Source organism: Cimex lectularius, unplaced genomic scaffold (genome assembly GCF_000648675.2).
Source record: "Cimex lectularius strain Harlan isolate CLEC.00 unplaced genomic scaffold, Clec_2.1 scaffold16, whole genome shotgun sequence".
Taxonomy (NCBI): Eukaryota; Metazoa; Arthropoda; class Insecta; order Hemiptera; family Cimicidae; genus Cimex; species Cimex lectularius.
The window spans coordinates 552970-571985 of NW_019392679.1; the positions used below are offsets into that span (position 1 = coordinate 552970).

The 19016-nt window shown below is 32.7% G+C and overlaps 2 protein-coding genes across 3 annotated transcripts; one reads left to right on the top strand and one right to left on the bottom strand.

Moving 5' to 3' along the window:
* Positions 1-174: 174 nt before the first annotated feature.
* Positions 175-11420, top strand: LOC106661357 (TLC domain-containing protein 2-like). Its single transcript, XM_024225583.1, has 7 exons — positions 175-655; positions 5622-5704; positions 6095-6177; positions 6613-6784; positions 6868-6972; positions 9693-9798; positions 9888-11420. Exons 1-7 carry the CDS (start codon positions 435-437, stop codon positions 9922-9924), a joined length of 807 nt encoding a protein of 268 aa, XP_024081351.1. The 5' UTR covers positions 175-434; the 3' UTR covers positions 9925-11420.
* Positions 11421-14514: 3094 nt separating this feature from the next.
* On the bottom strand, positions 14515-19016 carry LOC106661619 (tRNA-splicing ligase RtcB homolog). Of its 2 annotated transcripts, none has more exons than XM_014385141.2 (11): positions 18925-19016; positions 18728-18840; positions 16683-16878; positions 16452-16582; positions 16266-16392; positions 16086-16192; positions 15621-15780; positions 15384-15559; positions 15186-15320; positions 14971-15097; positions 14515-14911 (listed from the first exon to the last, which is right to left on the bottom strand). In XM_014385141.2, exons 2-11 carry the CDS (start codon positions 18821-18823, stop codon positions 14646-14648), a joined length of 1521 nt encoding a protein of 506 aa, XP_014240627.1. In that variant the 5' UTR covers positions 18824-18840; positions 18925-19016; the 3' UTR covers positions 14515-14645. The 2 variants fall into 2 exon arrangements, with proteins under 2 accessions (XP_014240627.1, XP_014240628.1); XM_014385142.2 differs by having other exon boundaries at positions 18949-18999.

The window sequence follows — 19016 nt, forward strand, 5'->3', positions numbered from 1 at the left end:
ATTTCGCCTGTTTCTTTCTATATTAAAAGCAATTCGGCAAGGTTGAATGAACTCATTTCGAAAAAACTCGTCAAAATCAGCTGAATCCGTTCTAAAGTAAGATTCCCTTTAAAATATATCTAAAACAAATATCATATTTATGTTTAAATTAAATATGTAATTTTTTTTAAAAAAGCGTAATTGTTTTTGTAGTTCTTAGAGGGAAATATTTTGAAGTTTTGTAAATAGTGTTGGTCGACCGATTGTGACGTGAGTGCCATTATTAATAACAGCCCGTGGGAAGGAATCCGGCATTCGTGTGCACGGCACGCTATGAACTAAGACTGAGACAGCCGGCTTTCTGACTAACCTTCACTACGCCGGTGCCGGAAACCGAAGAAGCCGAATTATTATTTTTTCCTGTTCCTGTGACTTTTTTCGTTTGAAGTCGTGAAATGGTAACGGAGCGAGTGCTGGAGGCCGGTTTCGATGGCGGCGATTACGGCTTCCCGACCGTAATTCTAAGCTCGTTGTTTTTCTACATCAACAACTACTGGGTTTTGAAGACGTTCGCCCCGGCTTCGGCGACCGGCCACCCGAAGAAGGCGTGGAAATGGAGGAACACGGCCAATTCCCTCATCCACTCTTTCATCACCGGCACCGGCACCTTCTTGTGGTATGACAATTTTTTTTTATCATTAAGTTTTATCATTTAGTTTTAAGGTGTTTTATCAGACGGGAAGGCTCTCTGCCAAACACTCGTCTTTCTTTTTTTTTATCCAAACTTATTTTCTGAACAGCAGTACGACGTCAAATGGGAATGTCGAACTGATTGACGAATTCGTCAATAAAGATATTTAACGCACGTCTGCGTCCTTTAGATCCTGACTATGCTAAAAATTTAATTTTTTATGTTAATTTTTTCAAATAAATTATATAAATATATTATGATAATTTAATTTTCGATTGATTCCTTTTTTTTATAACCGGTTTGTTCCTATTATAAATGGTTAAATATTGTTTTAACATGCAAAGCGGGGACCGCGGTAGCCGAGTGGTTAGCATGAGAGACTCTCACGCCGCGGTCGTGGGTTCGATTCCCACCGTTGCCCCTGGCCCTTTTTTCCCAATAACCCCCCGAATTTGAACACACATATACGAAATTGTCACATGGCTAATATGCATAGTTCATAACGCCAAAAAAAAAAAAANTTAAATTTTGTTTTAACATGCAAAGCAATTTCGAATTCGTCAATAAAGATATTTGTTGCATCTCTGCACGCTGTTAGATCATGTCTATGCCAAACGATAAAAAATTTAATTTTTTATGTTCATTTTTTTTTCAAATAAATTATATAAATATATTATGATAATTTAATTTTCGATAGATTCCTTTTTTTTCATAACCGGTTTGTTCCTATCATAAATGGGTAAATTTTGTTTTAACATGCAAAGCAATTTCGAATTCGAAAATTTGAGATCATGTCTACGGCAAACGATAAATATTTATCTTTTTAGTATTTATTCGGAGATGTGGTCTGGTGTGACGTAGCTTTTAAAAAAACATTATCTTTATCGTGCCAACGTTTTGATCTTTATTGAGAGGGCATTCTCAACACGACAGACAAGAATGACACATCTACACGGAAAACAAACACTTTGAGCCCTGAAGATGATTTAAATAAAGATCGAAACGTTGGCACGACAAAGAAAATGTTTTCCAAAACGCATTCTCAACACGACAGACAAGAATGACACACCTACACGGAAAACAAACACTGAGCCCTGAAGATGATCTCAATAAAGATCGAAACGTTGGTACGATAAAGAAAATGTTTTTCTAAAACCTACGTCACACCAGACCGCATTTCACGATCTCCGAATAATCATTTGTTTTAAATTTAGATAGATTTAGATTAGATAAATTTAATTTATTTTTTAAATATATTATACTGGCATTTTATGATCATTTCATTTTCGATGGGTTCCTTTTTTCCTGTTTTTTTTCCGAATTAATTTCGAATTCGTCAATAAAGATATTTATTTGTTGCACGTCTGCGTGCTTTTAGTGCACGACTTCGCCAAACGATAGTTAACTTTTTATAATATATGTTTAATTTAAATTTATTAAATAAATTTAAGATATTTTTGTATTATATACGTCTATTTTATAGTAAATTAATTTTCGTTGGGTTCCTTTTTCCTGCTTTTTTATTTTTTATTTATATATTTTTTAAATAACTGGTTTGCTTCTATTATAAATGGTTAAATTTTGTTTAAACATTCAAATTAATTTCTAATTCGTCAATTAGATATTTGTTGCACGTCAATGCCAAAATGATTTTTTATAACATATGTTTAATTTAAATTTATTAAATAAATTTAATAATTTTAAAAATATAATATACTGCCATTTTATGATCATTTAATTTTCGATGGGTTCCGTTTTTCGTTTTTTTTCCTCTTTTTACCAGTTTGTTTCTATTATATATTGTTAAATTATGTTTTAACGAGCTACGTGATTTTTTAGATTTTTAATTTTCTCCTTTTCCACATTTTGATGAATTTATTATATTACTAGTTTCCTTTGTTTAACATAAGTTATATGAAAAATACATACTACCCCATATATATTTATACGTACATATGTATATTATATTTCTAATGATTAATGGTGTTAAAACTTTCCTTGGTTTCTTTTCTAAAAATAAAAGTGAAAATTTACACTTTCCCATTAGACATGGTTAAATTAGATAGAAATTTATTTAGGTAATATTATTTAAAGATATAAGCAAAATGAAAACAATATCCTTGGACATCCTCTCTGTCAGTTGAGTTGTTACTTTTTTTCAATAAATACAAAAAAAACATTAACATACGATACAAAAATTGGCATAATACAATTTGATAGTTAATAATAAATGAATACATAAAATAAAAACTACACTGAGAGGCAAAAAAGCTGAACCACTTCCTCTCTGATGTGCCCATGTCATAGCCACATATAGCATTTCCTCCTAGACATCTTAGTAGGTTATTTCTGCTGAAGCCTCTTTGGACCTCTTGCAAGTTGCTGGAGTGGTGACATCAGCTTCAGGAGTAGATTCCTCCTGTAAAATCATTTTAGTTTCTTTAGGAGTCGGCTGGTCCTTTCCCTCTGTCACCTCCGTCAGGCAGCTGAGGATGGATATTTCAATTGTTCCTTTTCTTTGTCACTGTTGGTTTTGTTTTTTGTTGTACTAATTGGATCTATATAAGTTCCATAAAATAGCTAAGGATCTAAGTAGTTACCCCTGCCAAAGCCCAACATGGAGCCCCATAATGACAAGTGAAGGCTTTAATTTAAACCGAAGGTCGCCGGGTATCCAGAGTTCACACAATACATATACTTCCCTCATGCAGCACTCGTCTAAGCTGTTCTAGCTTAGCTTATAGCATTTCCTTGGAGGCACTGCTCGAACGCAAGGTTTAAATATTTGCCCACCACCTTTCAGTTGGTTGTTTTTGATTATTAAGATATACAGTGCCCCTCATATTTTCCCCCAAATTTTAAATCAAGTTTCTTTGTTTTATGTCTAATAAATATTCTATTTCCCTTTTTCCTTTTTAGTTTTTATATGTGGCCAATTTTATTACATTAATATTATTTTGTCTTATCACCCACAACTTTTGTAAGGCTATATTTCAGCTCTTGTAGACATTGCAATTTTTGTTTATTTATTACGCTGTAATTCAATCATCTTTTGATTTTCAAACAACACAATAAAAGCCACACACATCAGCTCATTTTTTTTTCATTATTATTGATACTTATGATTATGATAATTATGATAATTTGATTAAATTGTGTTTCGATGCTATTAACGATACACAGGGAACAAAACGAGGAATTAAATTAACTGATGTATTAAGGAAATGATTTATCAGTTATCAATGTCAAACAAGTTCCAGTTTTTCTCCCTCTTATTTTGTCTTAACTGGTTTCTGTTAGCCTTGAAACAAATCTCCACAGAATCCTCATTCGTGAAAGATGAAGGTTTAACAAAAAAATGTTTAAAGATGTTCAGTTTTGGTTCTATTTGTGGATAAATCGCAGAAATGACTCCTTTTAAAGTTTTATTTATTACTGTAGAAAAAGAAAAAAATCATCAAAACAAATTTAATTGAGCGCGAAAAAATTATACTATAATTAGAGTACCATTTGTGGGTACATTTCAGGAATTGTTAGCTTTGATTAGCTAAATTAGCTTTGAATTGTTTTCTCTTTTTATTACAGTAAAAAGAAAAAGAAACATTTTGTTAAAACAACACTTTTAGTTGAGCAGGAAATAATTATAAATACAAGCCATTTATGGGTACATTTTTATAGTTGATTGCAAAAAATATATGCAAATGTTTTTGTATTATTGAAGAAAACCTTTTTGTATAAATGTAAATAATATTTTTAATTGAGCAAAAACTACATACATGTTTAGTGAGGTGTCCTCCAGCCATTAATGTTGCTCATAGAATTTGCCACTTTATATACACCGAACATTGTTGCCTGATATGCAAACTTTAAATGCTCAATATGGTTAATTAACAGACTGAATTTTCATTTTTTTATTTTTATTTTTAGTCACTTATGTTGTTGTCCATTTATTTAGTTGCTTGTTTAGAAGATGTCTGTTAAATTATACTTTTCGGGGACCGCGGTAGCCGAGTGGTTAGCATGAGAGACTCTCACGCCGCGGTCGTGGGTTCGATTCCCACCGTCGCCTCTGGCTCTTTTTCCCGATAACCCCCAATTTGAACACACAATAATTCGTACTATGGCTAATATGCAAGATCATAAGGCCAATAAAAAATAAAAAAATTATACTTTTAATTTTCCATAATATTTGAAACGGTGATGTCAAATTTAATAAATTGTATTAAAACCATGCAGGTGACAAGTGTTGAAACATAGCCTTATGTCAAACAAATGTTGGCAATTCCTGCCAAACAAACCATTAAATAATAATATAATATAAATACAAAAGAGCTATAATGGGTGGTTCTACTCACAAAGCTTTGTTCAACAAAGTTTTAACAACATTTTTAACATGTTCAATAAAGTTTTGTGAGTAGAACAATCCTTTGCCAAAAATGAATCGACATACCCCACCTCTATTATTTCTATAAAGAACTATAATTGTTAGTACATATATATATATATTTAGTAGTCATAATGGACTGTGTTATTTATTTAAATTAATTATACTTTTTATCTGAGGTCTTGGTTTAGATGAAAAAGTTAGTGTCATAAGAAGGATCCCGCTGATTTGAATCTTGGTTACATGATATTTCAAAAATTGGCAAAAAGAATTGATGTCTGAGTGGATCAAAGTCACGATAGCTCAAGTTGTTAGAGCAGTGGCTTATTGAGCCAAAGGTCGTGGGTTCGAATCTTGCTCATGACACTAGCTTTTACATCTCAACCAAGACTAGATAAAAAGTATAATTAATGTAAATAATTGTTAACTTTCATCTGTCCGGTAATTATAAAAGTTAGTGAATAGTTTCATAATTTAACCTTTCTTTGCTCCTTAAATGGGAAATAACAATATATTCATAGTTTGTATAGAAAATGTATCCTTTAGTTTAAATTTTTTTTTCCGCAGTTTCTGGTGGACACCAAAAATGCGTGAAGACCTTGTATACCCTATTTCATTGCCATCTTACTTGCTTGTTTCTTTTTCACTTGGTAAGTAATATTTAACATAAACATTATATAAGAATATTAATTTATATTTATTTGAAAGAGTACTGAACATACGTAATAAAGAAAAACATTTATTATTGTTACACCAGCTCATTAAATAAAAATTGATTGAGGGAATTGAAAAATGTACATGATTTAATAGTTTATTAAACAGAGAAAATTAATAGTTACTATACCAAATATCATTTTCACGCTCTATTAACAGATTTTGATTATATTTGTTTGCATTGATTCTCAAGATCCAATCTGAATTAGATAAACCCATCCTTGACATAGTTTTTCTTTTCCTGTATACTTATTATTAAATATTTTAGAAAATATTTCAATGACTCGTCACTCTGGAGAAAAACTAAATGATTCTTGTTTTTTCAGGATATTTTATTTATGACCTAATTGACATGGCAGTCAATGGTTCTAAGCCCAAAACGTACGACATGTTGCTTCACCATTTTATGGTAAGATATTGTTATAAAATGCAGACGTATTTTTTATGCTAATTTTTTTCATTAAAATTCAAGTTTAAACGACAGCTAACAAATTATATTTACTCAAGTTATGTCGATATCAATCAAATCCACGTGATTATCTCCTAATCAGTTTATATCTTTTTTTCGTGATAGGTTTTTTATGTAGATCACATGTTGTCATTAATCAGTCGCATTTATTTTGACTGATTAGGTATTATTTATTTATTCTGTGAGAATTGAATGGATTGATTTTTTTTCCTAATATGTTGTCACATTGAAACATTAAAAAAAATCAATGCTGAAATATTTTAAACAATTTAATTTAAAAGTTAAATTTGTATAAAATTATTTAAATTTTTTAAATTTAATTGCCAAATTTAAAATGAAATATATTGAATTATTCCATATAAGCTCTCTTTGTAGGTGATTTTATGTTTTGCGATCTCAATAATCACTGAAAGGCATATGGGCTTCACATTAATGGCCTTGTCGTTGGAGGTGAATAGTGTTTTTTTACATTTGAGACAGTTAATGATTCTCCAGGGATGGAGCAAATCCAGCAACATTTACAGGATAAACAATTCATTCAACCTGGGTAAGCATTCTAAACTTAAAACAACAATTTAGCTAATAAAACATTAATAGTTGTTTTTTAATAAAACATGTTCTTTTTTCCAGGTACTTTCGTAGTTTTTCGTGTTCTTACTTTAGGTTGGATGACGAGATGGTTAATCCATAACAGAATGGACTTGCACAACTATGTTTATTATGTTGCTGGGACATGTAAGTAAACTTGGTTTTCATTTTTTTTTCTTTTTTCTTTTATACCAAGGAATAGAGAAGTTCCCTCCTGAGCACTGCAGCTGAGCTGTACAGCTTATTGTACTTTATCCCTGGCTCCATATTTTGGGGGAGGGCTCACAACACAAATGTGAACTTGAGCCCCCGTTGTTCTGGTGTTCTTCCATCGAAGAAACTTTTTTTCCCCCCCTTTTTTTTTTTGAAGGGGTTGGGACCAAATTCAGGGTCGCTGAGATTCGATCCCGCCCCTTCCATTGATGAGTGCCGTGTGTCAATTTCTTTCAATTGCGGCCACCGGTCCCCTTAGGCATTAGAAAAGTCCAGAGGCGACGGTGGGGATCGAACCCACGACCGCGGGATCTACTAGCCGAGAGTCTGACGCCTTAACCACTCGGCTACCGCGCCCCCCTTTCATTTGTATTGCTAATAAGTACGATTTTTTAAATATTTTTTACCGCATTTTTTAAAGATTTTTTTTAAGCATTTGGTAGTCTTCACATACTGAATGTAATAAATAATAAGGTAAACAATGAATTATAAAAGACTACCCATTGATGGAAAAAAAAATTTATGATAATATTGTGTATATAATACAATTTTCATAATATATTCATTTTTAAAAACAACAACAGTGTGCTGAGATGTATCAATTTGTTGAAAACTTGTTAGATTACTGATATATATATAAGTTCAAATCTGCACACGCTTGTACAGGGTTGAGCCTTTTCTCACATTCCACCAGCAATTCCAATTTTTTTTTAATTTACAATAAATTAAAGGCCATGAGGATCACCACCCCGGGCGTTGGCAGCCCGGGGTCAGACCTCGGTCTTATCCATCCAGCCACTGGGGTTGGGCTGCAAGGTCTTTGAACCTCTAGGTCATTTCCGTCTCTAACATAATCAGTTCCTATTTTTTTCACATTCTGACACTCTTAAATACATTCTTACTTATTTACATTCCATTCACCCAGGGTGGTGAAATACTTGATAATACACACTACACATTCCCACTTATAAATACTCTCAACACACACTAGAAAACACAAAAATGTCAATACTTTGTTCAATAAAACAACCCTGTTTCTTCCAAAAATCAGAATAAGGGGCCCAGATAGTGTGCAAGCTCAATGCTCATATCCGGAGGCAGTCCTACATGCTCTCTATATAGAGCCAAGTAGTTGCACCCCGAATACATATGCCGGCTTTTGCTCAAAAGTAGGTGTCCATGTGTCAACCTCACATGGCATATTCATAATCGGGTGAGGTCGACCCTTCTACAAGTCAGTTCCTCCGAGGGTCACCCTGAGATAGTGCTCTTGATACACAAGAGCTTCTCTGCAGCTACTGTCTTATAATAATTTTTCCCCCCCCATTTTTAGTGTTAAGGGGCTTTCATTAGATGTATTATATATTGCAAGATTTCATGTGATCTATGGGGTTTTGAAGCTGCGATTCGGTCGCTACTGATCATTCTGGTCTGTCTATCCTAGGGCATTATTTGATGAATGTGATGATTATGTGGACATTCATAATGAGAATGGACTACATGGGTGGAAGAGCCCATCAACTCTTCAAAACTAAACTCATAAACTTATTATGGTTTAAGCCATAATTTCCATTTATTATGTTTGTCAAGCGTTTAAATTATTTGAAATAGTTTCAAAGTTCTAGTGAAGGGGGTACATTCTTCAAAAGCTTGAACAAAGAACTGAGTGTTTTTCTTTCTTTCAAATTTGCCTTATCCCTAATCTTTTTTTATATATAATTGTTTTAAGACAGACAGACAGACCGAAGATGCTGAAATGTCCAACAACCAACCCTGTTTTTCTTTAGTAGTACACTTTCTCAGAAGAAAATATATGTCTAATTTCGTCATCGCCAGAGTTCCATGAGCAAATTTTTTTTAGGTTTTGGGGTTGAAAAAGGAATTTAAAAATGCTTTCCTCCCTGAGACCTGTATAGAAATATGTGGAACCTCTATAAATTATAGCCATATCTTGGAAAGTGTTATTTTTTCCTATTAGAATAAGCACTTTCATTGATGCCTCTTCATGCATCTCCTTTGGTGTGAGAATTACCTACCGAAGAGGCCTAAGCTTAATTACTGTAACCAGGTTTTACATTCACATGTCCATGTCTCTGGTCCCTCCTGATAGAGTCGGTATGTCTGCCTATCATATTTAGGTAGTAGGGCCAGTATAGAGGCCTGTAATTTTCCTCAAATCCTGCCTCCTAAGAGTTCCTTTGCCTTCCTTTTGAGAAATTTATAAATCTCTTAGTTGCCTCATACCTCGTGCTTTGTCCAGTACAAATTCGTCCTCCAGAGCTTGAATTTTTCCAAACCATTTTTCCACTAACAACTTAAGCACAATATCCAGTGCACCTAGTCCTAGAGCTATTAGACACTGCCAGACAAGTTTGGAGTTGAATGCCTATGCATTTAGTGCTTTTATAGCACCTGACTGAGAGTATCTAAATCTGTGCACCTTTCATACTTTTCTTTATTAACTCCTGTGCACAGTGTTGTATTGCATGGATCTCAGCTTGGAAAATGGTTGGAATTAGTCCAAAGGGCAGGTATGGTTCAGCCCTTTTACTCCTACACCTACTCCCTATTCCATCTTTGTCAAATAAAGAATTGATTACCAGTTGAAATTTTCAATACAATTTTGTTTTATCATATAATATGTTTTCTTCTAGCCCTTGCTGTGATAATGGTGATGAATACCGTTCTTCTTCAAAAATTACTGAATTCTGATTATTGGCAGTGCCCTAAACCTTCAACAGAAGATCATTTGAAAGCAAAGTAAATAATAAAAGTGCTTCCTTAATTAATTATTGCTTTTATTTTTATTTAAATTTTATATTGTAATGTATTATATTAATTTTATTAAGGTTTGGCAGCATACAGTTTGAATCAAACTCTACTTAAACGACTAGGCGCATATCGAGACATGTTTAAATTGAACATAAAGAAATCGCAACCCCATGGATAGCATTGGGATTTCGTTACTGTTCAAAGTAGCTATTTATTTATTTTTATGTGGTCATACCAAAACTACATGAATGTTTTTCCCTTTGTGACATGAAATGACTGTGATACAGAAGCTTGATTCTTTTTATAAATTAATCTATTAGCACTTCTCAGAATGTTTTAACATCTACCTGGGCCATATGGGGTTATTCCATTTATATCAAATCTTCTTTTCTTCAATTATCCCGATTCATTATGCAATGAAGACTTCCATGTGAAACCACTCTGATTCGTTTTTTTTCTATTCTATTTTTAACTACTATCGACAGACATGTTTTCCATATAAAAGGTTCAGGTGATTTTAATGGAAGTCCCTACTCTGTTTTTCCCCACAACCATTATCTTGTCAGCAGTGCATTGTACCCCATCAGTTCCTTTTTATATTCCCAAATTAAAATTCATCTTTGCTCCCTCGTATGAAGGTTTGTGGCTGGGGAAAATTTCAAGGCCAAGCACTCACAGCGGGGCAGTGTAGTTCTGCTTCCATCCTGGTGTTGGTTATCACACAGGATCCATCTTCACATCCATCCAATGCTTGTACGACTTATCCTCTGATCATTCCCCAGTTCTCCTTACTCTAAACATAACCCCATTCACTAAACCAACAAAGCCATCCATTTTGCAAGGTACAGTTAACTGGAAGCTTAATTCTTCTTTAAATTTAAATATTCCCATGAAATCAGCCATTGAGGTAGATAATGCTGTTTTACACCTCACCAATACTATTCAGCATTAGAACACACAATTTGTCCCCTAGAGACAATAAAACTGTATAAAATTAACTACTAAGGTTAGTACTTTAAACCTTACCTTTTAAAAAATGTGCAAAGCTCTCATGTCTCGATATGTTCTTATTAAGCTTATTTATTTTATTGTTAAATAGAAATTAATTACCTCTGTATAAAAAACAGAAATAATTTCACCATATTAGTTTTGTGTTTGTTGTACAGTTTTATTAGATAAATGTGATTTTTGTGCAGTTTGTACTTTAGCCAAATATTTATTTTCTTTTAATTAATAATACTACAAATCACCCAAGCTGTTCTTTCTATAAGTTTTGTATTTAAAAAAAATTACCAGAAATTCTTTATCACAAGGGGAAATTTAATAAATAATCGCTATTAGTGTATTCTAGTCATGGCACAAAAGAAAAGAAGTGTTGTCATTTTGCTAACTTAGAATTTCTATAATGTATTTTATAAGTTTTGATCATACAGACTTGTTTCAACATAAACTAAGAACATTTTACCTTATATCACAATGTAGAATGTAATTAGGTAAAGCAGTGAATATTTTATTTTATAAGCTCTTGTAAATTTGATGAAATCGTCTATATTAAAATGTTTGAAGATGTACAGAAAGACATCTGGGAAATAAAAATTGTTACTGCCTTATTTTTATTTCCTCATCTTACAACTTAAATGTGTATTAGTTAATTTGTCAGTGACCTAAACTGTTTAACTAGTGTATAAATAGTTAAATTGATGCTGACTGCTACCAGGTAAACTTTAGATAAGACAACTTAATGATGCTGTAACTTATACTATTTATTACATGTATATTCAACTTTTTTATTCTCCATGAAACATTACAACATAAAAATTACACCTCTTGTGAACTGAAACCATGTAGGTTTCTGCCCAAATTAACCCATTTCACCCCAAAGTTGTGTAATGATTTACCAATTTTATCTTGCTAGAGCTAACTCTCCAATTGGACTATTCTAGTATTACATGCTTTTAGTTCATTGTTTATTCTTTTAAAATGAATCTTGTTTGGTCCATCATCTCCACTTAGCCATGGCTAGAGCCTGGAATTGTATGCAATTGCATATTCATTTTGCTAACACTTACGACCATGGTGATATGATGTGTGGGGTACAATGGTTTAAACTTCAAATTGGATTCTGCATATTTTGCAGGTTTGAAGAATATTCCAAATGTGAAACTTTGTGATTACTGGAAAAAAAATTATACCACTAACAACATAAAAGGAAATAATAATTCTGATTTTAGTTAACTTTCCTGGAAAAAAGATATGAGCGGACAGACACAATAAAATTTTCTTGATATAATCAGCGTCTTAGTTAAGCCTTTCCAAAACTTCTATGTGCAGTTTTGGACTTTACTGAAAACTTACTTTTTTTAAAGTAATTGAGTTGTGTAACTTGGTTGTATTATTTTGTCAATATTTTAATTCATATTATGACTGAAATATTTATTTGAACTTATAAGATTTTTTTAGTGTCTGCAATTTTCTGCCCTCTTTCCTTTAAAAAAAAAATTAGTTAACAGTATTAATCTGTCGGGTGACAACTCTGACATTCATGACATGTATTATTATTATTATTATTATTAATTTTTAAGGGCGTTTTAGCTGTATTTTAATATTTTTAGTTATTTAATTAGTTATCTGTTTATTATTATTTCCTATTTTTCTTCTAAACCGTCTTTGCATAAAAATTAGAAATGTGTAGAGATTAGTGACCGTTAATCGATAGTTATTCAGATAGCGTGAGATGCGGTCGGGTTGATGTAGGTTTCAGAAAAACATTTTCTTTATCGTGCCAACGTTTCGATCTTTTATTGAGATCATCTTCAGGGCTCAATAAAAGATCAAAACGTTGGCACGATAAAGAAAATGTTTTTCTGAAACCTACATCACACCCGACCGCATCTCTCGATATCTGAATAACTAATAAAAATTAGAAATAATATTTTTAGTGCAAATTACATATCATATTTGAGGATTTTTTAGTGCTTATTTGAGGCTTTATTAGTGCATATTTATGGATATTTTTAGTTCACATTATTTGAGCATTTTTTGGGCACATTATACAACCTATAATATGGCATATTTGAGCATTTTTTTTGATTTATTTATTTGTCTATTTGAGATTTTATTAGTGCATATCGAATGACACGTTTGAAATGTTTAGTGCATATATTGAGGATTTTTTAATGCACATTATATGGCTTTTTTTGTCTATTTGAGATTTTATTAGTGCATATTGTATGGCATATTTGAGGTTTTTAGAGCATTTTGAGGACTTTTGGTTTATATCTGAAGTTTTATTATGCAAATTTTTTGTATGGTGTTTAGTGACCGTTGATTAATGATTATTTGGAGATCGTGAGATGCAGTCTGGTGTGACTTAGGTTTTAGAAAAACATTTTCTTTGTCGTGCCAACGTTTCGATCTTTATTGAGATCATCTTCAGGGCTCATTCTTGTCTGTCGTGTTGAGAGTGCGTGGGGCAGACCGCATCTCACGATCTCCGAATAATCATTATGCACATTATTTATCATATTTGAGGAAGTTTTAGTGCATATTTAAGATTTTATAGTGGATATTATATGGCATATTTCAGGGTTTTTATTGTCTATAAATCCATGCTTTAGCCATGACAAATCCAATATTTTTATTTTATTGTATTATTTATTATTATATTTCTATATCGGTTCTGACATTTATGCGTGTGTTTAGCACAATCATTGCAGGATTTATTTCATTAGAATGTTTATCAGTGTGTTTGATGCCCCCATGGCGTCATCCACCTGGTGAAGAAACAGTTATGACTCATGACACCACTGTACCATCATCGGCATTGAACATATTAATGAGCACGTTTGAATCAATGGGATTTGTGGAAAAATAATTTTATTCTCAGTATCACTGCTTTACTATTTCCTTCATCTTATATTGCCTCAGGTTACCAAGCAATTCAATGGCCTCTTTAGCATAAAGCATGTCTACATTTATTTATAACTTAATAATGAATTCATTTGTTCCTATTGTCAGGTCTTTCGCATAATAATAACTATTGGCCAATATTTTAGTCAGTACTTCTGTAGTATGCGAAGACTGCACGCTATTTTTTGTGTTTTTGTTTTGCCCACAATCCTAAAAATTGTTAGATAAGTGTTACATAACCATTGAAGAAATTCTGGCATTTATATGAACCTGAAAATCAAGAAGAAATTGCGGGTGCAGTGATTATTCCTTTGGACATTGAAAACCTTACAGGTGGAATTTGGACAAGGAGCAGGTAAGCGAATAAAAAGATATTTTTTAAAATCTAAGGAAATACCATAGAAACACTTGTAGATTCCATAAGATTTAACGAGTACAATCACACAATAAAAAATTATTAAAAAAACGGAAGATGTCGGTAGCAATTCTCAATTTTTTATTTGGAAAAAATTTTTATTCACTTCTCCCTGTGTTTGCAAGTTCTATAAACAGGAAGTAAATAAAATTAAGTTAATTACTATACAGATTAGACAAGACTGAGATGTTAATTGTTTATTTTATAAAAAAATCCATAAAGACCATAAGAAATTGTATTAAATTGTTACAAAGATATATATAAAAAATAAATATAAGAACCCATTTTTCATTAGTTTCAACAATTTAGCTTTAGCTATTCTTTATGTTAATAAAGGAAACTCAAATTTGACTGAGGAAATATAATTTTGTACAAAAAACTAGAAACAATAATAAAATACATAATGTTTATTATGTACAACGCTTCTGTTTTTTATAGTTTGTTAGTAATTATATCACTTTTGAGTATAGTTTGAATGTCAGATTCATTATATCGTTGTCCATTTATTTTTTTAACCTTTGATGACAGCGATAGGTCTGAGCTTAATCGCTTTATTGCTAATTCCTGCAGCATGGCATGTATCGACGACATCAGTTACATTTTTATAAGATTCTGGCGCTTCTTCCATAACTAACTTTGGGGAAGCGACTCTAATTGAAATTCCTTTCTGTTCTAATGCCATGAGAACGTCAGTATAATCGAGATTCCGTCTTGATTTTGCCCTTGAGAGAGCTCGCCCGGCGCCATGACATGTTGATCCAAATGTTTCCTTCATACCTTGAAAAAAAAATTATTTATTTTTTTATTTAAAAAATATATTTTTTGTTTATACAAACCTGTTTCAGTTCCTGTAAGTACATAACTGCATGTGCCCATTGTTCCACCAATGAGAACTGGTTGACCTGTGAGTTGATAGTCAACAGGTATCAATGGATGATGAGGAGGAAAGGCTCTAGTCGAACCCTAAAAACAACATAATTTTTTTTACATCAATTATATTTTTAAAAAATCAGACTTTATTGAATATAATACATGAAAATGGAGTGCAAACCTTCCTATGTACAAGTAGGGTTTTTAATTTCCCATCAACAACATGCTCTTCAATTTTTGCAATGTTGTGAGAAACGTCATAAATGACGTGCATGTCCAAATCATCAGGTACAGTGTTAAACTGCTTTGCAAATGCCTGTAAAAATAATAATAATAGAATTGAAATAAATCAAATAAATGATAATCGTTTAAAGCTTACTTGTCTGCTGAGAAATGTCATCGAGCTGCGATTCACCCAAGCGAAATTAGCTGCGGCTGCCATTCCTTTTAGATAATCCTGGCCTTCAGGAGAATTTATTCTCGCACAGGCCAGCTGTCGATCATTAGTTTCTATCTGATCTCGTTTCATGGCTTTCTCCATGGCAACAAGGGCATCTGTTGGTTTTTTATTGTTATTAATGTGATAGAAATTAAAATATATTTAAGTACAACGAACCTGTTGCAACTTGGTGGCCAAACCCTCTCGAACCGGAGTGAATCATCACACAAATTTGACCCTTAAATTCGATTCCCATTTTACTTGCGGCCCACTTATCATAAATCTCATCAACGACTTGAATTTCAGCGTAATGATTACCAGCACCTAAAGTTCCCAGCTAAAAATTAATGCAAATGCTATAAAAAGACTGCTATATGGAGAAATCATTATGGCTTTATGAGTGAGAAATAATAAATAAACCAAGAAGTGAAAGAGTAAGAATTGAATGTGTCAACACACAACAAATTAAATTTAGAAAATTTGATTGTTTTGGCACACAATATACTTAAGACAATAACAGTGCTTTGAACTGGATTTTAAAGACAAATCAAATGGTGGCTAAAGGTTCTATTGTTTTTCAATATTTTATTAATAAACAATATTAATTTTTGGTTAATTAAAATATTACAAATAAAACAAAACCTGTGGAAGTCCTCTTTTTTTGGCACGTAGGCTAACTTTGTTCGGATCAGCATTTAACATCCTTCCATATTCTTCACAGTGTTCTTTATCTTCTGACCAAACGTACCCTAAAAGCGAAGCGTCATTTTATAAAATTGCTGAACTTTTAAAATCATGTCAAAAATTGCTTAAGGTAGGTACCTTCCCTTAACGACCAATCCATTCCCATTTCTAGAGCTTCTTCCATATCCCGGGCCGTCATCGGTATAATACCTTTTGACCCTACTCCTACTGGTATGTGGTCGAACAGGCTCTGAGCTAATTGTTCCTAAAAAAATGAATTTCTTTAATAAAATATCAATTTGATGAAAAAATGAAACTATTTACCTTTACTGGTGCAACATCTTTTTCTGAGAGATTTGTTCTGAGCAATCTCACACCACAATTTATATCAAAGCCTACACCGCCAGGAGAAACTATAGACTTAGGATCGTTCATATCAAATGCGGCCATATTTCCTTAAAAAATTAGACAACTGTTAAAAATTTGTTCTGAAAGTAATTGTTTTATTTCAATATTCAAATTCGTTATTATAAGTAAAATAATACTGTCGCATACCGATGGCAAATCCATAACCAGCATGCACATCTGGGAGGCCAACAGACCTCCCCACTATTCCAGGAAGGGCGGCAACATTTGCGATCTGTTTTACTCCCGGAAGAAACCCACCGACCATTCCTGGTCTGCAGGCATTTTTTAACTCGTCCAACATTAACTTTTCAAGATGATTGTTAACATAAAAAATACCTTCAACCTGTAACAAGCACATGAGAAATAAGTTTGCGCCTAATATTTTTATTAAAAAAAAAAAAAATTGCACATTTTTTGGGAATAACAAATTCAGGGGCATCGATGACCGCAACAGTTAAGGTGTTGAAACAGCGACTCATCCCTGTTAGGTGTTCAACATACAAATGAGCTTCTTTTTTTTAAACACGGAACCCTGAGATTGATAGAGGGTTGAGAGGCCTCTGCCATTGCAAATTCCAGTAAAAGAAAAGAGAAAAAATGAGGAAATAAAAAATTTATGTAAATAAAATGTGTTCTTTGCATCTATATATTGTATATTATATTCCTGTGCATAACAAATTTACAAAATTCCTAAGAGACAAACTCAAAACAATAATTCCTAGGAACAAAAGTATTTCCTCTCTTCGATAATTTATCTGTACTATTAGTATCAATTTACAATTGGGTCAGTAAAATTGTCCTTGTACATCTATCTATAACTTGTTAACCTTGTGGTTTTCGGATTTATTTAGGTCAGTTTTCTGTTTTTTGAATTTATGTCTCCATTTTATTTATACAGTATAATTTATCTATAGCTAGAGAACAGAGTATTGCTTGGATGCATTCTTAGATGTAGCAGACGCTTTTGATAGCGTTGGATCCGGCTTCACTGGAGAAGCTCCTCACTTAAAATGGCGCAATGTCGAATCACATTTGATTAATTCAACAAACACGGGAGTGAAGATGGGCCCAATAAGTGGCCCTATGCCTGTTCAGCATAAAACCTTAGTTAGCCCCTAAGCCTGACACGACAGCCGAAGGTTGTGGGTTCGAGTCCTGCTTGTGGTACTAATTTTCTTCTGAACCATCTTCGCATAAAAATTGGCAATAAAAATTAATAATTAACATATAACTAAATAAAACCTAAGCTCTTCAACATGTTATATCGATAACACAATTTCTGACAGAACAATTTAAACCAAAAATTATACCAAGATCAGAAATGCTATCCACTTCCTCAAAAGGGTGCCGTAAAGTTGCTAGCCAAAGTTTTCTATTTTAGTAAATTGACTAAATTTTATGCATTTGCATTGTCCTGCGTTAACAATGCAGTCATTCTTGGTCAATGCTGCAGTTTCCATCCCTCAGTCTTAACACTTTCTGCTCAAAACACTCGAAAGGCTATTTGAAAAGCATGTAAGGGGCAGCTCTCTAAAAGAAAAACCCCCTTTATAAATATCAACATGAATACTAGAAAGGAAAATTCTGTGAATCAGCCATACCAAATAACGATACAAACAAATAGAAGATTCACTGAAAAACCAAGAAAAAGCATTAGGAACCTTCTTGGATATTGCAGGAGTATTTGAAGCAATGACATCCTGAAACAGTGAGGAATTGATAAAACCTGATGCAGATAGAATCAATGCTAAAAAGCAGAATAGCGCAGATTGTAAATGTTCGACTCTGTAAATTAGTGGTATAAATTCAACCATGTATCTATATGATGTCCCAATGTATAATACGGACAATAAAAATGTAATTGCACAAATACTATGTGGCTCAGGAGGTTAAGATCGTCGAGTACCGTTTCTAAGACCATAGGTTCAATTCCCATCCGTAACATTGACTTTTTTCTCAAATCTCGTGTTCAAAAATTAGTCAAGAGTGTATGTTTATGAAAAATAATCTGGCATCTGCTTGAATCCAATTCGCAGATACACACCAGTAAGAAAAAGTTATACAGTGGAAAAAAACAAAGAAAACAGTGATAATACAGAAACAATATGTACAATAGATAAGACAATTCTAAACAAATTAATCCATTAAAGCAAATAAAACAATTTATCACAATTTTTTTAAGCTATACTCACGTTCATATTTGGCTGGAACCCCTTTTTGATCCTCCAGCTTACAGGAGTGATTTTCTCCAGGTACTGGAGTTCCTCGTTGTACTGTCGAACTACCATGATAAGGCGTGCGACAACTGGATAAATCAAATTATATTTTAAATGTAAGATCAGTTTGAAATATAAGAAAAGAAAAACAAAAGGAATCACTACAAGATTACCTAAAGCGATGACAGCAAAATTACCTTATGCTTATCAACCCTTCTGAACCTGAAGTATGAACCTTCCTAGCCGGCATCGGCATTGACTATTT